This window comes from Geotrypetes seraphini, chromosome 2 (genome assembly GCF_902459505.1).
Source record: "Geotrypetes seraphini chromosome 2, aGeoSer1.1, whole genome shotgun sequence".
In the NCBI taxonomy this organism is placed as follows: domain Eukaryota; kingdom Metazoa; phylum Chordata; class Amphibia; order Gymnophiona; family Dermophiidae; genus Geotrypetes; species Geotrypetes seraphini.
In genome coordinates this window covers 385,063,653-385,085,701 of record NC_047085.1, presented here as the reverse complement: position 1 = coordinate 385,085,701, position 22,049 = coordinate 385,063,653, and the positions used below count along the sequence as shown (strand labels likewise).

General features: G+C 42.4%; 1 protein-coding gene across 3 annotated transcripts in view; it reads right to left on the bottom strand.

Annotated features, from left to right (window-relative positions):
* Nucleotides 1–22,049, bottom strand: part of RFTN1 (raftlin, lipid raft linker 1) — a 330,337-nt gene that overhangs the window by 106,904 nt on the left and 201,384 nt on the right. For all 3 annotated transcript variants that reach the window (XM_033930710.1, XM_033930712.1, XM_033930711.1), the window contains one exon: nucleotides 3,515–3,938. In XM_033930710.1, coding sequence (XP_033786601.1) covers nucleotides 3,515–3,938 — 424 coding nt within the window. The remainder of the gene's footprint in view (nucleotides 1–3,514; nucleotides 3,939–22,049) is intronic.

The window sequence follows — 22,049 nt, the reverse complement described above, 5'->3', positions numbered from 1 at the left end:
CTGGGCGTCCAAATGGCAGATGAAATTTAATGTGGACAAATGCAAAGTGATGCACATTGGGAAGAATAACCTGCATCACAGTTACCGGATGCTAAGGTCCACCTTAGGGATTAATGCCCAAGAAAAGGATCTGAGTATCATCGTAGACAGTACGATATAACCTTCCGCCCAATGTGCAGTGGCAGCCAAAAAAGCAAACAGGATGCTAGGCATTATTTAAAAAGAGATGGTTAACAAGACTATCAATGTTATAATAATGGAATATTGCATTCAATTCTGGTTCTCCTTATCTCAAAAAAAATATAGGGCTCCTTTTACTAAGATGTGCTAGTGGTTTTAGCGTGCACTAAATACCGCATGCGCTAAACGCTAACGCCTCCATAAGCTTGTGTTAGTATTTTTTGTTTAGCGCATGGTTAGCGCGCGCTAAAAACGCTAGCGCACCTTAATAAAAGGAGCCCATAGTGGCGCTAGAAAAGGTTCAAAGAAGAGCAACCAAGATGATAAAGGGGATGGAACTCTTCTTGTATGAGGAAAGACTAAAATGGTTAGGGCTCTTTAGCTTGGCAAAGAGACAGCTGAGGAGAGATATGATTGAAGTCTACAAAATTCTAAGTGGAGTAGAACAGATACAATTGGATCGATTTTTCAATCCGTCAAAAATTACAAAGACCTGGGGACACTCGATGAAGTTACAGGAAAATATTTTTAAAACCAATAGGAGGAAATATTTTTTCACTCAGAGAATAGTTAAGCTCTGGAACGCGTTGCCAGAGGATGTGGTATGAGCGGATAGTGTAGCTGGTTTTAAAAAGGTTTGGACAAGTTCCTGGAGGAAAAGTCCATAGTCTGTTATTGAGAAAGCCATGGGGGAAGCCACTGCTTGTCCTGTATTGGTAGCATGGAATATTGCTACTCCTTGGGTTTTGGCCAGGTACTAGTGACCTGGATTGGCCACTGTGAGAACGGGCTATTCTTATGTTCTTTTCTGAAGATGGTTTTACTGTAAAGGTTGAAGAGATAAGGTGATAAGATGCATCCTTACCTGATGCTGCATTTGATTAGAAACCAATCAGTGTTGCTATATTCAGTTCTCATTGCAGTTTCTTGATTTTCTTAGAGGCTTTTTATCAGCTGAGTTATGTGTTTGGGTATTCCTATTTGTACTAGAATTCTCCATAGTTTATCATGATCCACACAGTCAAAAGCTTTGCTGTAGTTGACGAAGCAAAAGTATAGGGGCTTTTGGTATTCTTTGCTCTTCTCCAATATCCATCTAACATTGGCAATAATGTCTCTTGTTCCTTGACTTTTTCTGAAATCAGTCTGAACTTCGGGTAGTTATTTTTCAACGTACGATTGTAGCCTTCATTCTATTATTTTCAGCAATATTTTGCTGGTGTGTGGAATGAATACAAATGTTCTGTAGTTGTTACAGTCCTTGGCATCACCTTTCTTCGGTACAGGTAAGAACAGTGATCTTCTCCAATCGATTGGCCATATTTTTTCCTTCCAATTCTGTTGATACAGTCGAGTGAGGGCCATGATAGCACTTTCTGAGCCTTTGATTAATTCAATTGGAATACCGTTGATACCAGGTGACTTGTTTTTCAATAAAGCTTTATTTGCTGCTATGACTTCCTCTTAAAATATCTGGTTCTTCTTCAGCATCAGTTTCCAGTTCAATTTCACCAATGTTATCTTCATTGCCTTTTTTGTATACATATTCTTTCCTTCTTTTCTGGATCATTCAGTATCATTCCATTGGCATCTTTAAGCATCAGCTAAATACAGGAGATGGAATGAAAGCCAATAAATAGCCAAAGCTCAAATCATACAATGGCTTTCTAGCAACAGGTAAAAGGTGTTAATTATGTATAAGAGGAAAAAGGATCTCAGAAACCTGCTCAGAAACAGATTTCAATCATGGATCCAACAAAAAAATACTCTCATATTTTCAAACATTTGTGTATCTTAAATTTTAAATCTTATTTCAAATTGTATAAAATTATTTCGACTTCGATTTGCAGTTTTTATCATCCTCCAGTACCTCGCCACAACTTACTTTTTAATAATAATTTTAATAATAATTTATTTCTTATATACCGCCAAAGCCGTAGTAGTTCTAGGGGGTTTACAATAAAGAAGGGCTGGACAAACAGCGAAAGAAGATGCAATTAAGAGGGCTGGACAATCAGCAAAATAAGATGCAATTAAAGGGAAGCAGGATACAAGTACAATAAAATATAACGGGCCATATATAAAGGTGAGCAGGGGACAGGGGGAGGCTAAGAGATCTTGGGAACAAGAGGACGGGCATAGGGGAGCTAGGTTATAAAGGTTAGGTTTAAAGCCTCTACAACTTATTTAGGGCCGACTCTGACCCACCCCCTCCTCCTCGATCTCTCCACAATTTAATTTTAAAGCCCAGGGCCTAGCGGTGAAGTGGGGCAGGAGCGATCTTCCTATACTCCTGCCCCATGCAGAGCCACAAACAAAAATGGCTGTTGTGATTTCCTGCTGTAGTCCCATGAGATCATAGGAACTCACGGCAGCCACTTTTGTTCGTGGCTCTGCATGGGGCAGGAGCACAGGAAGATCGCTCCTGCCCCATTTTACCGCTAGACCACCAGGCTTTAAAAAGTAAGCTGTGTAGAGGTCTGGGAGGCGGGTGGGTCAGTCAGCCCTAAATAAATTGTGGAGGGGTCAGAATCGGCCCTAAAATTATTTGCAAATTTTTCTTATTCGCGGGCTGGCTTTGTACCTAACCTCTGTGAATTGGGGAGGGGGGGGGGGTATATGTCACACAGATAAAAGTGGTGAGGGCACAGTTTGGATGGTGCTGTATATAGTATATGTAATAATTTAGCTGGCCCTGGTGTTTAAATCATGGTCACCATTGATGCGAAAATTTAGTCCAATAGATTTAGAAAATCCTTGAAAACTTGGTTAGATTTCTGGTATTAGATTTTGAATTGATTTCTGAAATGATTTGTCATGGACTTTTGCGTATTGATTTTTTAAATTGTTATCACAGTATGTTCCAGGCAAGTTACATTCAAGTACAGTAGATATTTTCTTGCCCCCAGTAGATCTATATAATGGAAAGTTAACTGATTTGCCCAAGGCCACAAAGAGTGTCAATGGGATTTGAACCCTAGTTTCTCTATTTCACTGCCTGCTGTTCTAGCCACTAGGCTACTCCATTGTAGAGAATGATACAAGGACAAATTTGTCCCCATGGGATCTATCTCCATCTCCGGGAGTTCTGTCCCTGTTCCTGCCCCATCCCTATAAGCTCTGTCCTCATCTGCATAAGCCTCAAACACTCATGATTTTAAAGTGTGTGCAGATGAGAGCAGAGCTTGCAGGGACAGAGACAGAACCCAGGGTGATGGGACAGGGATAGCGATAGATCTCGCGGGGATGTGGACAAATTTATCCCCATGTCATTTTCTATGTCTTGGCCTTTGTATAAGGAAAAGGCATTATTCAATGAAATAAAATTACTTACTTTGATGAGATACTTCATCACACAAGGCTGGGATGTCTCCCTGAGGCTCCCTTTCTGGCCTGTCTGCTACAAAACTTGTGTTCTCTTGCTGAAGCTGTGCTCCATTTTCTCCTCTTCCTGGGTCCAAGTCTGGTTGCTGAGTAACCTCTCCTTCACCTTTCAATTCCTCACTGAGTTCTGTATCTTGGTCAGCAATTGTCTCACTTGGTGCTGCTCCAGTGAATCCATTAGTGCCATTGGATGATTTCTTGCTGCCCAATGATGCATAACCTTCAAGACTTTTTGATGAATTGCCAACATCTTTCACGTCTTCAGGACTGTTGTGGGTAGGTGCTTCATTGGTTATGGCATTATGGTTCACTTGAGAACTGTACTGATGTATAATGCCAACAAACTTTAAGCCTTGATCTGCTGCACCTTTAATCTGCAAGTAAAAGAGAGATATAGTGAAATCAAGAAAAAAAATGCTCCAAAAATTCTGTACGCTTTTTAATAATTGACCCTTCATACAAACAACTTAAATTGTTATTTTGAAAGTATAATTTTAACCCAGCCATTATGTTTCAGAGGTGCAAAACCAGCAAGCCCAACTTAGTGAATTTTGCAAATTGAAAAGAATGTTATATTCAAATTGTCAAAACTAATTTTGCAGATTGACAAATTAAATTGCTCTTTGAGTGCTGTATATAGAATGGCTGGATGTGGAACATGGCACGTGTGGGCTGCAAACAAAGGAGCACATATCATTAAAGTAGGTCAAACATGGATTTCTTTTTTCTTTTCTGTTAGTCCTCTCCCTACAAGGTCTCTTCATCCTCCTGCAAGACCACTAGAATTATCCATTGTCTCCCATATTCCCTCCTGTATATCAGATGTGGCAAAAGACAATCACATGCCAGTTTTAACTCTTCCAAATATTTACATTCGCATCAATTATGTGGCTATCTCATTCTGGTCAAACCTTCTGCATCTATAGATGTCACTGGAGAGTTTGTTAACTTTATTTCTCGTATATTTTATGTCTTATCTCCTGAACAGGAAGAGGGAGGGTTGTGATGCATGAGCAAATCTCATTTTAATAACCTTTATCTGCAGCAACAACCAAATTTGCTTTGCAGAAGCACCTGCCACTTCCTCGGTAAACTACAGATTTTAATGAGTTATCAAACAGAACTTCCTCTTTTAACTCTAGTATTGTTGGGGTTTTTTTTCATGAAAACAAAACCCCACTAAAAAGCATGTGAGCAGGAACTAGAGGTAGCTCCCCAGGAAACAACATGACACTGTATATTATGGAGCAGATTTCCAGCCTGAAGAATAAATACAGCTGATGAGGTACATGATCACTCAAGTGAGTACTGTAATACGAGCTCATACCTAGATCCAGGAATATATATTGGTTCTACAAGTAAGTAATTTTGGTTAGGATAAGTTTTGGACTCTGATCCTTGCTTGACTCCAGGTGCCAAGTAACATATTTGGAATTACTTTCCCAATATAAAATTTAAATCTCCTTCAGCACATTAAATAATATTCTGTTACTATTCCTACCACCATTTGCAGGAAGGAAATGTCTCTCCCACAACAAACCAACAAGAGACTTGGTGGGGGGGAGGGGAGTGAGGGAGGAAGTGGTGTGAGACAAAGCATAAGCCATAAGATCTCACAGTCAAAAGAAATCAGTGAATAGTTATCTTCTGCACCATGGGAGTGACAAGCCCCTGAAAGAGCCCATTTGAACCAGTATTTGATCCGTAATCAAAGACTTAGTGGCATAGTAAAGGAGGGTGGGAGACAGACTGCCCTGGGTGCCATCCTTGCGGAGGCGCTAGCACCTCTCCATCCCTGTGTACCTCTTTAACTGTTCACTGGTGCGAGCAACATCTTCTACCTGCTTGTCATGGGACCAGAACATGACATCGGAAGAGAGAAGAGGCCAGTGCGAGCAGCAGGTAGAAGATGCTGCTCTTACTGGTGAACATTTCAAGTGGTATGCAGGGCACACGGAACGGCAGGGAAGAGTAGGGAGGCACATGGTGCACTACCTTGGGCTACACCACTGCATCTAATGGGTTCTTATTAGGAGTGGGTCTCATCTTCTGTTGTCCAGAGGACAACTATTCTTTGGCTATTCTCCACTGCGATCCTGCCTCTGACGTCAGAGGAGGGCTTGACCGCAGCAGAGGAAACAGCTCAGAGCACAAAGACGCCGTAACCGCGATCTTCGGCTGCAGGCTCCAGCAATAAGGTAAATGATTCGGGGAGGCCAGGAGCAACATGGAGGCCTTCCCGGGAGGGGGGGGGGGGTGCGCAGTCTTTTGGGGGGCAGTCCTTCAGGGGGTGGGACAGGCCTTGGGGGTGCAGGTCTTTAAGGGGGGGGGACAGGCCTTCAAAAGGGGGACAGGCCAGGGATGGTGGCATAGGCCTTCAGGGGGAACAGGCAGGCCTTTAAGGGGGGGACAGGACTTCAGGGATGGGGGTACAGGCCTTCAGGGGGGAGGTGCAGGCCTTCTGGGGGGAACAGACCTTCAGGAGAGGGGGGCCCTGGTGTAGAAGTACACGGAGGGAGTGAAGGGGGGGGTTCAAAGAGACGTGCATATGTCGGACTTTGGGGGGAAGAAATAATGGGTCTAAAAATAGAGAAGAGGGAGAGAGATGGTGGACAATGGGATTTAGGGAGGGAAGAATCAGAAAGGGAGAGAAGTTGGACACAAGGGATGGTGTGGAGAGGGGGATAGAGATACTGGATAGGAGGATAGTTGGGAAATGAAAGGGAGAGATGGTGGACCCTGGGGTGATGGGGAAGGAGGGAGAGATGCTGGATGAAAGGGTAGTTGAGAAAAGATGAATCTGTGGATGGAGATGAAAAAAAAGGAAAGATGCCAGACCTCCGGGGGATGGAAGGGGAGAACAGAGATGGCAGATGGATGGTTAGCATGGAGAAAGAAGAAAGAAGGAGACCCTGGCAAGCAAGTTATCAGAAGACAACCAGAGCTTGGGACCAACAAGATTTGAATATTGACCAGACAACAAAAGGTAGAAAAACTAATTTTATTTTCTGGTTTGTGATTACAATATGTCAGATTTGAAACGTGTATCCTGCCAGAGCTGGTGTTAGACTGCAAACGTGAGCTAGGATTTAAGAGAGAGGAAAAGTCCTTTTTGTTTCTTTATTTTGTTTACACCACAGTGCCAGTGTGGTTAGGAGAAGCCAAAGGGGGTGAAGAAGCTATAAAATAAACCCACCAGGATGTTTGAAAAAAACACCGAATTGGGCAGGAAAATTGAATCAAATCGAAAAACCAATTCAGTAGGCTGAATCGAATTGAATCGAATCAAAATTTTTTTCCCCTGAATCGGGCAGCACTACTATGGACTTTTCCTGTAGGAACTTGTTCAAACCTTTTTAAAAAATGGCTACATTAACCGCTCTTACCACATCCTCTGGCAAAGTGTTCCAGAGTTTAACTATTCTCTGAGTGAAATAAACATTTCCTCCTATTGGTTTTAAAAGTATTGCTCTATAACTTCATTGCATGTGCCTAAATCCTGATGCAGTAAAAAATCTATTTATTTATACCCATTCTACACCACTCAGGATTTTGTAGACTTCAATCATATCTCCTGTCAGTCATCTCTTTTCCAAGCTGAAGAGCCCAAATCTTTATAGTCTGTCCTCATACGGTAGGAGATCCATCCCCTTTATCATCTTGGTTGCTCTTCTTTGAATCTTTTCTAGTCCTGCTATATCTTTTTTGAGATAAGGAGATCAGAACTGAAGGCAATACTCAAGGTGAGGTCGCACCATTGAGCGATACAGAGGCATTATAACATTCTTAGTCTTGTTTCCATCTTTTAAAAAATAATTCCTAGCATCTTGGTTTGCTTTCTTGGCTGCCGCCTCACATTGGGCAGTAGGTTTCAGCGAATTGTCCACGATGACACCCAGATTTTTTTCTTGAGCATTGACTCTTCCAAGGTGGACCCTAGCATCTGATAACTATGATTTGGATTATTCTTCCCTACGTGCATCACTTTGCATTTGTCCACATTAAATTTCATCTGCCATTTGGATGCCTAGTCTTCCAATTTCCTAAGATCTTCCTGCACTTTTTCACAGTCTGCATGCGTTTTAACAACTTTGAACAGTTTAGTGTCATCTGCAAATTTAATCACCTCACTCGTAGTTCTAATTTCCAGATCATTTATATATAAGTTAAATAGCACCAGTCCCAGTACAGATCCCTGCGGCATGCTACTATTTACCCTCCAATAAATTAATATCTTGCGTTTCAAAGTATGTACTTTAATAGAAGGTATATATCAAGCCAATATTAAGAGATGGTCATCTCCTGATTACCTTCTATTGAATGTTAGTCTTCAGGCACTCAGAAATTAAGTATGAAAATAGCCGGTATACTATACTAATTTGCAAAGTTGAAGGTTTAATACATTCTATTTAATTTAAGTTAAGAAAATAATGTTAAAAGTGAACCGGTGAAGACTGAATGCATAAAGCCAGTTGTTATGAAATGTTGTTGAACTTCTGGTGGCATTTCTGAGGGCCTGAAGACTAACATTCAATAGAAGGTAATCATTAGGTGGCCGAAGGGAGACCATCTCTTAATATTGACTATTTACCCTCCTTCATTGAGAAAAATGGCCATTTAACCCTACCCTCTGTTTTCTGTCCGATAACCAATTCTTAATCCTCAATTGATAATTGTCTCCTATCCTATGACTCTTTAATTTTCTCAGGAGTCTTTCATGAAGATATAAGGGATATGTGATATAAAATACTTGATTATTGTCTTTCTTTGGCATTTCTGAGACATAGACTATAGAAGCCTGACCGGCAATGTCCTTAGGTTTCAAATACTGGAGTTGCTCTCAAACTCACTCCAGCTTACCTGAATCCATCTTGTCATTTGCAGGATACAGACGATCAAAGTCTGCCAAGTACTGTCTTCATGTTCTTATTACTGGCATTGTTGTTGAAGCCCTCTCCAATCCATCTTAAACTGGATTGCCATATACGCGACACAGACCATATAAGTCTGTTCTTCAAAGCCGGAATCACTACAAACAAACATAAGCCAAAATCACAATTCCATACACTCAACACTATCATACGCTCAGTCTCACGAACCAAAACCACCCTAGTTAGAAGCCCTTAGCAGATTGCACACTCCCCAAGTTCCAGAATCACCATACTTAAAACCTTTATTTGGGGCCTATATTGAAGGCATGAAAGTATCCCATTCTAATTAAAAAACATATAGGGTAACTGCAAAACAGTCATAGGCCATCAACCAACTCTCAGATCGAATACGAACATAGCTTAATGGATATAACACCGTGGGTTAGACTACAGAATACACCGACAGTCTAGTGGCAAATACTGAACAAACCACACTTTACTCATGACACATAATTAACAAACTGTACCTTCATATGCTGTACTACAATGCACTGCTGTGATCAATCTAAGGATACAAAAGCCTTGGCTTCAATGCCATGCCTTTTAAACACATTCACACAGGCCCAATGATCAACGGCCCAGCGTCACAACCCACTGTGTCATAAGGTCAATCCAATGAATTAACAGAGCAGAATGGAAGAGCTCAAAAGGGGGCGTAACAACATGCTTAAAAACTTAGCAATCCATTTACCACAAACCCTACTCATTAAAGTGAATATCAATACGTCACGACGGTGTATTCTGTAGTCTAATCCGCGGTGTTATATCCATTAAGCTGTGTTCGTATTTGGTTTGAGAGTTGGTTGATGGTCTATGACTGTTTTGCAGTTACCCTATATGTTTTTTAATTAGAATGGGATACTTTCATGCCTTCAATATAGGCCCCAAATAAAGGTTTTAAGTATGGTGATTCTGGAACTTAGGGAGCGTGCAATCTACTAAGGGCTTCTAACTAGGGTGTTTTTTGTTCGTGAGACTGAGCGCACGATAGTGTTGAGTGTATGGAATTGTGATTTTGGCTTATGTTTGTTTGTTGTGTTTTGCAGTTCAGCAACATGGTACATAGCTCTCCATAGAAAGCTTTGATATAACTGAAACGCTCTGGACAAAATAGAGCGTTGGGTATTTATGGACATACCTACCAACGTTGGCTTTGGCAAATGGCCATCTAGATAAGTGTTGCTGCTTCTATTCTATTATATCATAGTAGTCTTTAAGCCCGTTACATTAATGGGTGCTAGAATATATGTCTTTCTTTCTTTCTGCCTCTCCCGCTGTCTGTCTCTCTCTCTCCTTGGCTCCCTTTTTCTGTCTGTCTTTCTGTCCCTCTCCCTGCTCCTGTGTCTTTCTTCCTTTCTGTCTGTCTCCCTCCCTCCTGCTGTCTGTCTGTCATTCTTTCCCTCCATTTCCCTGTGCAGTAGTATTTCCACCCCACTTCCCTGCAACAGCATTTCCCTCCCTCCCCCCCGACTTCCCTGTGCAGCAGCAGCGGTATTTGTCTTCCCCTCCAGGTCCCTGTGCAGCAGTTGCAGCATTTCCCCCACCCCTTCTCTTACCGCGATCTTGCCTGCTCCGTTCGGCCCCTCCCCCGCATTCTGGCCTGCTGCGATCTGGCTGCTCCGTTCGACTCCTCGCGGCTGGAGTCCTCTTCTTTGTTGGCCCCTCCTTCCCTTCCCTTCCCGCGGTCTTGAGCTTCGGTCTGCTCTGGCCTGCTCGCCTTGCCGCATTTTTTTTTTTAGTTGAAAGACGCGGCGGTGGCTCCTCTCATGATCCCCACCTGCGTCGGAAGTCTGTCCGACGCAGGCGGGGATCGTGAGAGGAGCCACCGCTGCGTCTTTCAACTGAAAAATGCAATACGGCAGGGAGCAGGCCAGACTGAAAAACAGAACCGTAAGCCGCGCATGCTCACTTCCTATGGGTCGCTACAGCTCATGGAAAACCGGCACACGCATAGGAAGTGCGCATGCGCGGCTTACCGTTTTATTATATTAGATATATATTTTTACAGACATTTTTTCCACATTTATTTGAGTATTTGGAGGAACAAACATAGAATAAATTTTTGAACTAGAAATTATTAAATTAATACCTTTTTAACCCTAGTTTAAATAAAATGGTTAGGGAGATTTAAGGGTGGGATGGAGGATCGACGTAGATGATTATATGGCATTATATCAATCCTGGATAAGGACTTGAAATAACATATATGTTATAAGAGGTTCTATGCACTGAGTTTATAGCCCATTTATGATACTTCATACTCCTAGATTATTCATTACTTGGGAAAGTTAGTATGGGAAGAGTGAGTGCTCAGCCAATATAATTTATCAGACGTATTTGATTGTATAGTTTCTAGAGTTCATGACACTATGGGCTCCTTTTATCAAGGTGCGCTACGGGGTTAGCGCGTCGGACATTTCATCACACGCTAACCCCCGCGGCAGCCTAAAATCCTAACGCCTCGTCAATGGAGGCGTTGGGTACTAGTGCGGCAGGCAGTTTAACGCGCGGTATTCTGCGCGTTAAACCGCTACCGCGCCTTTGTAAAAGGACCCCTATAAGTGCAAAATAAGTAGTTTTGATTAAATTATTGATTCCAAAGAAACCCCCTTTTGTTTGAGGATATCATTCCTAGGTCTATCACCCTGCAACCTCAATTAATGTCAAGCAGCAAGAATCACTTGACCTACAATGTGAAACACCTTGATAAACCAGCCTAATGCTTTTTTGTTTCCTAAGAAAAGAGGTGCTGCTGCTCATGCAGAGCCAAACTTAGGAGGGCAGGATAACCAGAGCTTTATTCAGCCAGTACAGTGTATAGAATCATGTAACCCAGAACAGCTCTAACTGGAAGGTGGCTACCTCTAAATCTGAGAGACATAAAACTGGTGTGCTAATGGAAAAAAAAAAAAAAAGAAAGAAACCCAGTCTCTCCAGGACTAATATCGGCCCACTGGCTGCCCATAAACAAATGCTGCATTTTCAAAGACGGTGGCATATAAATCTCTGTACTACATGAAACTCCAATACTTCTCAGACAAACTTCCTCTTTACACCCCAAAGATTCTCAGACAAACTTCCTCCCTACACCACAAAGAGAATGCTACACTCCCAAGATGAAATATGCCTACATATATCATCAGGACACTTCCTCCAACTCCAGATAGCCTGGAAATGACCCTAATCCCATTTCTTACCAAACCTCTGGAACAGCCTACCTCTTCATATCATAGCCCTTAAAGGCATTTTTAACTTTAGAAAAGCTTACCTTTTTGCCTAGTCACTCCCTCAACCCTTCACCAGCATAAGTAAGTAATCCTATATTGTTATATTGCAACACACTGTATGTAAACCTTATTATGTAAAGCTGTGAATGTAAACTGAAACCCGTTCTGAACTCTTTGGGGAGGATGGGGTTAAAAAACTAAATAAATTAATTAATCACATCGGGAGTTTTGAGAGAGAAATGTAATGGGCTAGATAGGACATTTTTGGAAAGCAGGAAAAATGATGCTGTTAGTGCGTTCTGGCAGAAAAACAACAACCCTGAACAAACCTATCCCATATCACTCCCGATTCCCATGGTTAGTGATGTCATTAAGACCAGCATAGATTTCTTCAGCAGGCACAGAGGACAGCCACAGACAGACAGGCACAGAGGACACAGCAGGCGCAGAGGACAGACATAGCAGATACAGAAGACATCCACAGCAGACCGGCAAGCAGGCAGCAATGGAAGCAGCAGAAAGAAGCAAAATGTTGAGCTACCCAGTTTTCTGCACCGTCTGCCATATGTATGACGTATACGCTTGATGTGGAGAACTGGAGAGCCTGAAGAAACAAGTCAGACTCCTGGAGGGTAGAATACTGGAACTGGAGGCACTTCAAGCAGTGGAGGAGGGAGACAGAGATACAGAGAACATTAAGACAGAAGAAGCAGAGAACAAGACAGAGGACACCATCGAGGAAGAAGTCCGAGAGCTGGAGGAGGCATACAGGGAGGACGTGGAAAATCACCAGTGGAACTGCTGAAATACATCTAGAGAGTGTAGACCACCACGAAGAAATGGGTGATACAGAAGCAAGAATGAAGGACAAGGATCAGCAGCTGGAGAATCAAGAGAAGATAGAGAGGACAGCAATCGTTGTGGGGGACTCCATCATCAGACAAGTCGACAGCCACATAGTGGGAGGAAGACTGTATCAGCTGGTGACCTGCCTACTGGGAGCCAAGGTAGAAGACATAGTGAGCCGCATTGACAGGATCATCGACAGTGTGGAAGAAGAAGATACGGCGGTGGTGATCCATGTGGGGATGAACAATGTGAGCAACAGGAGCTACAAAAGAGAAGTTCCGGATGCTAGGAAGGAAGCTGAAGACCAGAATGCAGAGGATAGCATTCTCGGAGATCCCAGGGCAGATGAGAAAAGGCAGATGGAACTACAAGCAGTCAATGCGTGGATGCGGCACTGGTGTGTGGAAGAAGGATTCCACTTCATGTGCAACTAGAAGACATTCTGGGGGAAGAGCAAGCTATACAGGAAGGACAGACTCCACCTCAACAGAGACTGAACGAGGCTACTTGCAAGCAACATCAAGAGAGAAGTTGAGAAGTTTTTAAACTCTGAAGAAGGGGAAAGCCGACAGTCAACCGAGAGAGAGAGTCGATGATTCAGGTATAACCGGAGGATACCGTGCAAGAAGATAGAGGGAAAGGCTCACCGGATCACAGGCAAGACAGTTCGAAAAGGACACATGGGGGAAGGAAATGCAAGAAAGGAACAGGCCGCAAACTCAAGTGTATGTACCCAAACGCAAGGAGCCTTAGGAATAAGATGGGTGAATTAGAAGCTATGACGCAAAACGATAACGTTGACATCATAGGCATCACAGAAACATGTGGACTGAGGAAAATGTCTGGGACACTGTGCTACCAGGATACAAACTATACCACAGAGACAGAGTGGCTCAAAAAGGTGAGAGCATTGCGATATACGTCAAAGAGGGAATTGAATCTACTGGAGAAAATACATCAAAACTGATGGATAAGTTAGAGTCTCTATGGGTCAAAATTCCGGGAACAAATGGCCTAGAAACAAAGATCGGCAGTCCGAAGAAATTGACGGAGCAATGACGGACGAGATTAAATGCAACTACAAGGGAGGCAATGCAGTTATCATGGGTGACTTCAACTATCTGGGAATAGATTGGAACCTAGGCACCTCCAGCTGCATTAGGGAGATCAAGTGCTTCCTGGAACAACTTGTCAAGGAAAATACTAGAGGAAATGCAATTCTGGACTTAATTCTAAATGGCCTGCGAGGACCGGCACAAGATGTAGAAATAGAAGGGACGCTAGGAAACAGCGATCACAATATGATCTGCTTGGATCTGGACGCACGGAAGAAACTTCGGTCCAAAACGACAGTCATGGCACTGAACTTCCAAAAAGGGAATTACGAATGAATGAGACTCATGGTAGGGAAGAAAATTAAGAAGAGGATAAGCACTGTAAAAATGCTAGAGCAAGTTTAGTCCCTTTTTAAAGACAGTCACCGAGGTGCAAAATCTATATATACCGCATATCAACAAGGGATCCAAGAAGAAAAAGAACAAAGAACCGGCGAGGCTCACTGTAGAGGTGAAGGAAGCGATCAAAGACAAGAAATCTTCATTTAAGGAATGGAAAAGGTCACAAACGGCCGAAAACTGGAACAAGCACAAACAATATCAACGCAGGTGCCATAGGGTGGTAAAAGGGGCCTAAAGAGACTACGAGGAAAAAATAGCCAAGAAGGCGAAAAACTTCAAGCCATTCTTTCAATATATCAAGGGGAAACCAGCCACGAAGGAAACGGTGGGAGAACACATTCTTTGCATCTGTATTTACCAAAGAAGATTTACACAGCATGCCGGAACCCATCAGGCTATATGCTGGAAATGAAGACGGAAAGCTGACAGGATTGACGGTCAGTCTAGAGGAGGTGTGTAGGCAGATTGATAGGCTTAAGAGTGATAAATCCCCGGGACCAGATAGCATCCATCTGAGGGTCATCAAGGAACTGAAAGGGACCACAGCTGAACTGCTTCAACTAATAGCCAATCTGTCGATCGAATCGGGAAAGATTCCGGAAGACTAGAAGGTGGCAAATGTTACGCCGATCTTCAAGAAAGGTTCGAGGGGAGATCCAGGAAACTACAAACCGATGAGTCTGACCTCAGTACCGGGAAAGATGGTAGAGACGCTGATAAAAGACTGCATCATTGATCACCTTGAAAGACATGGGCTGATGAGGACCAGTCAACAAGGTTTTAGCAAAGGCAGATCGTGTTTGACGAACTTGCTGCACTTCTTTGAGGGAGTAAACAGGCAGATAGACAAGAAAATGCATTTGTTGTATTGTTCAACTAGCTTCTGCATTCCTGCAGAGAAGTAGTTTTTCGGCTGCTCCCAAAGCTAGGTGATCACTGCTTCCTTTATTTAATCATGCTTTGTCTTTTGATCTCCGGGTCGCAGTGATGCACCTATATCTTATCGCCGATGACAATTCTCTCTGGAATACTTGGATCTTCTTCCTACCATCTCAGGAACTGGGTTGCAACCTCCACACGCTGTTGCTTGTGCAGATCAGTAAGCTGTTTAGGAGCCCATCGTGCATAGACTTTCTTGGATCCCAAGTCATCATGCATTATGGCAAATGCAGATCCATAGCTGATATCCAAATCTGCAGACAATTGAGACACTATTATCCATTGGTCTTCTCTAATAAAGACATCCGCCCCGTCACTATGCTCTTGTGTGCGCAGTGTTGATGGACGACCAGAACGACCTTCGTCGGTTACACCTATTCTTTGACTTTAAAACTTTTTACCCGCTCATAAACCTTTTGTTGGTTCATGGTGCTATGTCCATACTGAGTCAATATCCGATGGTAAATTTCCACAGGTTTCACTTCCTCTGCCCACAGAAAGCGCACTACTGCATGTTGTTCTTCGATGGTGCAATCTTGCAATGGAGTCTCCATGTTTCTGACCTCATGGCTGCCACACGACTAAAGGACAAACACTGCACTGTGTGTGGACAAACTATCCAACAGGCAATGTACGAGTACATATGTTGCATTTTACTAGCTCTGTTCTGGTTATCATGTATTTTAACAATTGCCTTTAATTTTTGATTCACCCTCGTATTTGCATTTAGCTCATACATTTTCAGTGGCTTTTCAAGATGAGTTACATTCATCATCATCATCAAACATATATGTTTTCACAGGATTTTTTAAAATCAATAATAGGGTTGATTTAATTTTTATTTAGGAGGTTTGTTTTATATCTTTTTCATTTAACGTATTTACCCCCTCTTCAACGAAACTGCGCTAACAGTTTTTAGCGCAGAGAGCCACGCTGAATGGCCCGCACTGCTCCCGACGCTCACAGGAACTCTATGGGCTCTTTTTACAAAGGTGTGCTAGGGTTTTTAGTGCACGCACAAAATTACCACGTGCTATAGCGCGCGGTAGCTGAAAATCTACCACCTGCTGAAAAGGAGGCAGTAGCGGCTAGCGCACTTGGGAATTTAACACGCGCTATTGCGTGTGTTAAAGCCCTAGCGCACCTTCGTAAAGGAGCCCTATGAGCGTCGGGAGCAGCGCAGGCCATTCAGCGCGGCTCTCTGCGCTACAAACTGCTATTGCAGTTTCGTAGAAGAGGGGGGTTAATTATGTAAACTTGCTTAGTGATTTGTTGATAGGTGATATATCAAATATGAAACAAATAAGCTTGTACCTTGGACAAGAGAGCACCAGAGGAATTTGAACACTGACTTCCCTAATACTTTGCTTCCTGCTTTCAGCATTATGAGGGGGTGCTGAAAAGTTCTCAGCCTAACAAACTGAAAAAATAACCCCAATTTTTACATTTGGAGCTCAGTGACTGGTTGATGTTTAATTTAATGTTTGCTTAAATTTAATCAGTTAAATGTTAGAGATTATTTACTTTAGGTATTTATATACCACCTATCAAAGTTATCTAAGTGATTAGCAATCAGGTACTCATGCATTTTATCTATCTGTCCCGGTGGGCTCACAATCTATCTAATGTACCTGGGGCAATAGAGGATTGAGTGACTTGCCCAGGTGAAAACTTTAATCAGATAATGCTGATACTCAGGGGACAGGAGAAGAGAGCAAAGGCTTTGGAGAGAGACAGAGGAGGAGAAAGACAGGGAAGGGAAGAAATGAGGAGGGACTGGGGCTTGGAAGAAACTGGTAATGTATGCATAGAAACATGACAGCAGATAAAGGCCAAATAGCCCATCCAATCGGACCATCTGCAGCATCCACTATCTCCTCCTCTCCCTAAGAGATCCCACCTTAGTTAGTTTTGGCCTTCCTTCATATCTAGGCGTCAAACAATTTTTATTGAACATACAGCAAAAATAACATAAAAGATAACAATATGCATGGAAACCATTTTAAAAACCATACAGTAACAGCCCTCCCCCCATAGGACTGGAGGATGATACTCAGTCAGAGCCCAGGACAAAGATAACGCAAGACCAATGAAATGCAAATTAAAGAGCTCAAGAATGCTCTGGTTTCATGAGTTATCCAAGGAAACTGCAGAAGACACCAAAAATTTGTTGCTGCCCTCCCTAACCCCCAACCCACAACAGTAGCATTCAATAGTATACAAAGTGAGACAAAGCAGCCAAGAGAAAAAACCTCATTTAGTACATAATACATACAAAGATCAAACACCTCATGCCCACCCATCAGGAGAAGCTCCACTAAAACCAAACCAATAATAAGGAAGTCAGGGCCCTAAACTCTAATGGGCCTCCCTTCATATCTAAAATCTATTCCTCTATTGGATGTTGTATAAATACTGACTCCTTGTGTGCTTTCAGTACAATAAACGAGTTAAGAGGGACTTAAGCTTTGGCAGAAAGTCAACATGCATTTTTGTTAAATACTGCAGTAATTTCAGGTAGACAACAAGGTCTGGGATGCTTAAATGTTTAAAAAAAAAAAAAAAAGAGTATTCTTCTTTTCCTCACTCTGCTATTAAAACTAAACCAATTATTGCACTGCAGTGTGTTCGACAAGAAATACAGTAAACTCTGAGCAAGGAAACTGCTGTCATAGCTCCAGGGTGCATCGCATAAATGCGCTACAGGCCAATGAAGTACAAAAAGATGCATTTAAGCTTAATGCTCATGAACCCTGCTGCCTGTGGATGAGGGAATGCTTTTCTACCACATGTGTCTGACATAAGCTTGCTGCTGGGCAAGAAAAACTAGAATTAGGGCAGCTGATTTTTCAGCTTGGGATTTTTACGTTCCAAGGACTGCAGAAAACACATTTTTGATCCAAAAAGCATGAAAGAAGTGTTTATAGAAATGAAAATTATACTGTGCTACTTAAATGCAGATTTTTTTTCACATCACTCTCCAGGATCACCTATTTTTTTTTTTTTTTTTAACTTTATTTCGAGGTACTAACCCATCGCCTGGGCTCTGAACATGCTGTCACTGCTTCTAGGCTTCTTTCAATGTGCTAGCTAATTATTTCATGGGAAACAAATCTGCTTATCTTTGCAGTGATCACTGATGAATTATGCAATAGACCATTATTCAACAGCAAAACAATGCAATTTTTAATGAAGGGAATGCACTTTTAAGAAGCTACTGCTACTCGAAGATGCTACTCAAAAATGCAGGGTAGATAGACTATATCTGGGATGTCATCATCTCTGTGCAACTAAGGGCCCTTGCTTACCAACAAATATCTGGGACAGTTTGTAAGATTTTCTCATTTTCATTCTATTGTTTTTTATTTATTAAAAAATTTATAGTCCGTAAATTGCAGGGCCCTCACATTCAATGTTTCTTGAAATTGCTTCATGGCCTTCCACCTGACATTTCTTATTTTGCAATGGGCTACAAGTTTCTTTGTAGAATGTACATAGCACCTTGGCGTGCCTATAGGGCAACACTCATCTCTGCGGGCTCTTGCCTGAAGTGTGGTCACTCTAAGGCCACCCTGTCTCATATGTTCTGGACTTGTCGCCTGGTGTGCCATTTTTGGTCTGCTATCTTCTCTAGGGTTAGTTGTATCTGGCACACCAGATGGCAGTGTAATAGTTATACTCTGTTTTGGCTTTTTGATCTTCAGCATCCTATCCCCAGGGGTCTTAAAGGCTTTCTTCGATGAGCAATTCTTTCAGGTTTAAAGGTTATATTTTCCCTTTGGATAGGACCACTGAGTCCTACTTATGGCCACTGGCGCTCACGTATGCCACACCTCCTGACTATGGAAAGTATGTATCTGTCTGACTGGGACAGTAAACAGGGACAAGTGTTGCTTATTATTTGGCAGCCCTTTTTGGACACTTTAACCCCGCATGCCTGCAGCCGTGTCTTACTTGGCAGGCCCTGAATTGAGTTTTTTGTGTTCTTTGTCTTCACAGTCCTGGGATGGGTGTTGGGATGAAAAGAAACTTGCATTAATGATCTTTGTGACAATATTATGGTTGATTGTTTTTGTTCTCTTTGATAGCTTTAATACTATGCTGCATTGCTGTACTTGACTGTATTTTTCTGCAAATGTAATAAATATGATTGGTTAAAAAAAAAAATTTATAGTCTGCATATCCGACAATTCTATGCGGATTACAACAAAACATCCATAATAAAAAGAGAGCGACATACACACAACAGTTTACAAAATAAAACAGCAAGCATCGCATTAAAACAAACAGACTCATCACAGCTACAACTTTCTACCTTCTCCAAAATTTTAAAAAAACTGACCAACAACTCATAATACACTACTTTTAAAATTATATGTATGGGGAGAAGAGTTCTATCACTTTCGTTGCCATTGGCAGTCTTTCAGTGTGACAGCGAAGGCAAATGATCACCCAATCAAACTGTCTTTCAGTAAGTCATAGGGGTCCTTTGCCTCCTATTCCTTCCCTTTCATCCCCTGTTGGGGGGGTGGGGGCATTTCCGCACTAGTGGGAAAAGTAGCATCTTAAGCTCTTGATTCGACATATAAATTGCTTTCCTCTCCACTGAAACCTATAGACTTTAATGAGGAAATAATAACTGACGAAACTGAAGTTTCACAAATTTCTTTATTGGATGTTTGGAAAGTGGCTAAAAGAACTGAGGATTTCTTAAAGGGTCCAGCACAATGTCTCTGTTAATTTTCTCATCAGGTGGTCTACCCTAAAGTACAATCATTAGATTCTGATGTAAAAAAAAATAGATTGGGAAGCTTCTATATCAGGGATGAAGGATAGCCTGTATTTACACAGACAGATTGAAAACAATGGAAAATCAGTTTAGAAGCACTAATTTGAGATTCTTGAACTTTCCAGTGTGTTCATTGTTATTACTACTACTATTTATAATTTTATAGCACTGAAAGGTGTACGCAGCACTGTACATTTAACATGCAATAGATGGTCCCTGCTCGGAAGAGCTTACAATATAATTTAGACATACAGGACACATAGGGGTTGGAGAGGTTCTTGCAGAGAGGAGCAAGCCTAGATTTAAGAGATGTTGACAAAGGCTCTCAGCACATATTTTGCTAAGTTTTGGATGTGAATAATGTGAGTACACGAGCACTTTAAAGTTGTGTTGCATATCAGCAGAAATATATTTACTACTACTATTACTACTACCGTGTTTCCACGAAAATAAGACCTACTCTTAAAATAAGCCCTAGCATGATTTTGAGGGTAGGTGTTAATATAAGCCCTACCCCCCAAATAAGCCCTAGTCCCTGGATTTGCCGGCAGCAGCGCTTCCCCCTGCCCTTCCCCCGCAGCCGAAACACCGAACCCCCGCTGACCCTCCATTCTCCCCTCCCATCCAAATCCCACCGACTGCGAGTCATAAATACCTTACTCCAAATCAGCATCGGGCCAGCAGCACTCTAAACAGGCTGCTTCGCGGCCTTCTCAACGGGGAATTCCCTCTGCCACATCACTGATGATGTCATCAGTAATGTGGCTCAAGGAAGGCCCCAATGAGAGAAGGCCAGCAGCCTGTTTAGAGTGCTGCCTGCCCTACGCTGCTCTGGAGGGTGGTTATGTAGGGTTTGCAGGGTTCGGATGGGAAGGAAGGATGGAGGGTCAGCGGTTCGGCTGTGCGGCGGGGGTTGTTGCTCAAGGGTTCTGCTGCACAAGACATGGGAGGGAGGGAAGGATGGAAGCTGGGCAAGGGTTCTGCTGCACAGGGGGATGGGAAGGATGGAGGGTCAGCGGTTTGGCTGCGCAGCGGGGGTTGATGCTCAAGGGTTCGGCTGCACAAGAAATGGGAGGGAGGGAAGGATGGAAGCTGGGCAAGGGTTCTGCTGCACAGGGGGTTGGGAGGGATGGAGGGATAGAGAGATGCTGCAGAGGGAAGGCATAAGGGGATAGGTGAGAGGGGAGGAAAGATGTTGCACATGTGGGGCAGAGAGAGGAAAGAGGAAGAATTGGGATGAAGGAGACAAAGGGAGCGATGATCATGTACATGAAAAAAAAATAAGCCCTACCCGAAAATAAGATCTAGTGTGTTTTTGGGGCCCAAAATGAATATAAGACACTGTTTTATTTTCGGGGAAACACGGTACTAATTTCTATAGCATTACTAGATATACGCAGCACTGTGTGGTATAATGGTTAGATCCCGTACACGGAAGGGAATATCAGTTCCTGCACAAACTCCAAAGGACCAAATGAAAGAACAGAGAAGTCCAGGTCTTCGAGGCAAAGGAACTTTAATAGGAACCATATGGTAAAACAAACATTCGACCCCCTGAGTTCTGGGTTCAAACCGCACGCTGCTCCTTGTGACCCTGGGCAAGTAACTATTCCTCCACTGCCCCGGGTATATTACATAGATTGTGATCCCACTTGGACAGATAGGGAGAATGCAAGAACTTCCTGTATGTAAATAAACTCCCTTTGAATGTGGTTGATTAACTACAAAAAGGCAGTACCCAAGTCTCGATCCCTTTTCCTGTACTCACAATCTGTTTTTGTACCTGGGGCAATGGAGTGTTAAGTGACTTGCCCAGGATCACAAGGAGCTGCAGTGGGAATTGAACCCACTTCTCTGTGATTAAAGTCTGCAGAAACTAACCATTAGGCTACTCAAAGAAGTATTGGCTTCATCTAATGCAGAAACTACACATTTCTATTATTAAGTGTTATTATTTGCCTCATAAAGCTCAGAGAGAGAGAGATGCCAGAGGGTTTGACGTCTGATGCATCATCTATGAATGTTAACGCATTAGAGAATTTAACTTCTCTTTTGGAGTCTTCTCAAGATGATACATCAAATGCATGACACTGTTCTGGTTTCTTTTTCTTCAGAGTATGAGAAAATTAATGTGTTAAAAAATTACTTTAGAAAAAAATATGTCTTGTTTTGTGGAAGTTACAGATATTTCCAGATGTATCTAAGGTGATACAGATGAGACGTGAACAATTTCTTCAGTTAAAACCTACAGCTTTGGGACTAGGAGCTAGTTTTTTTTTCTTAAAAATTTCCT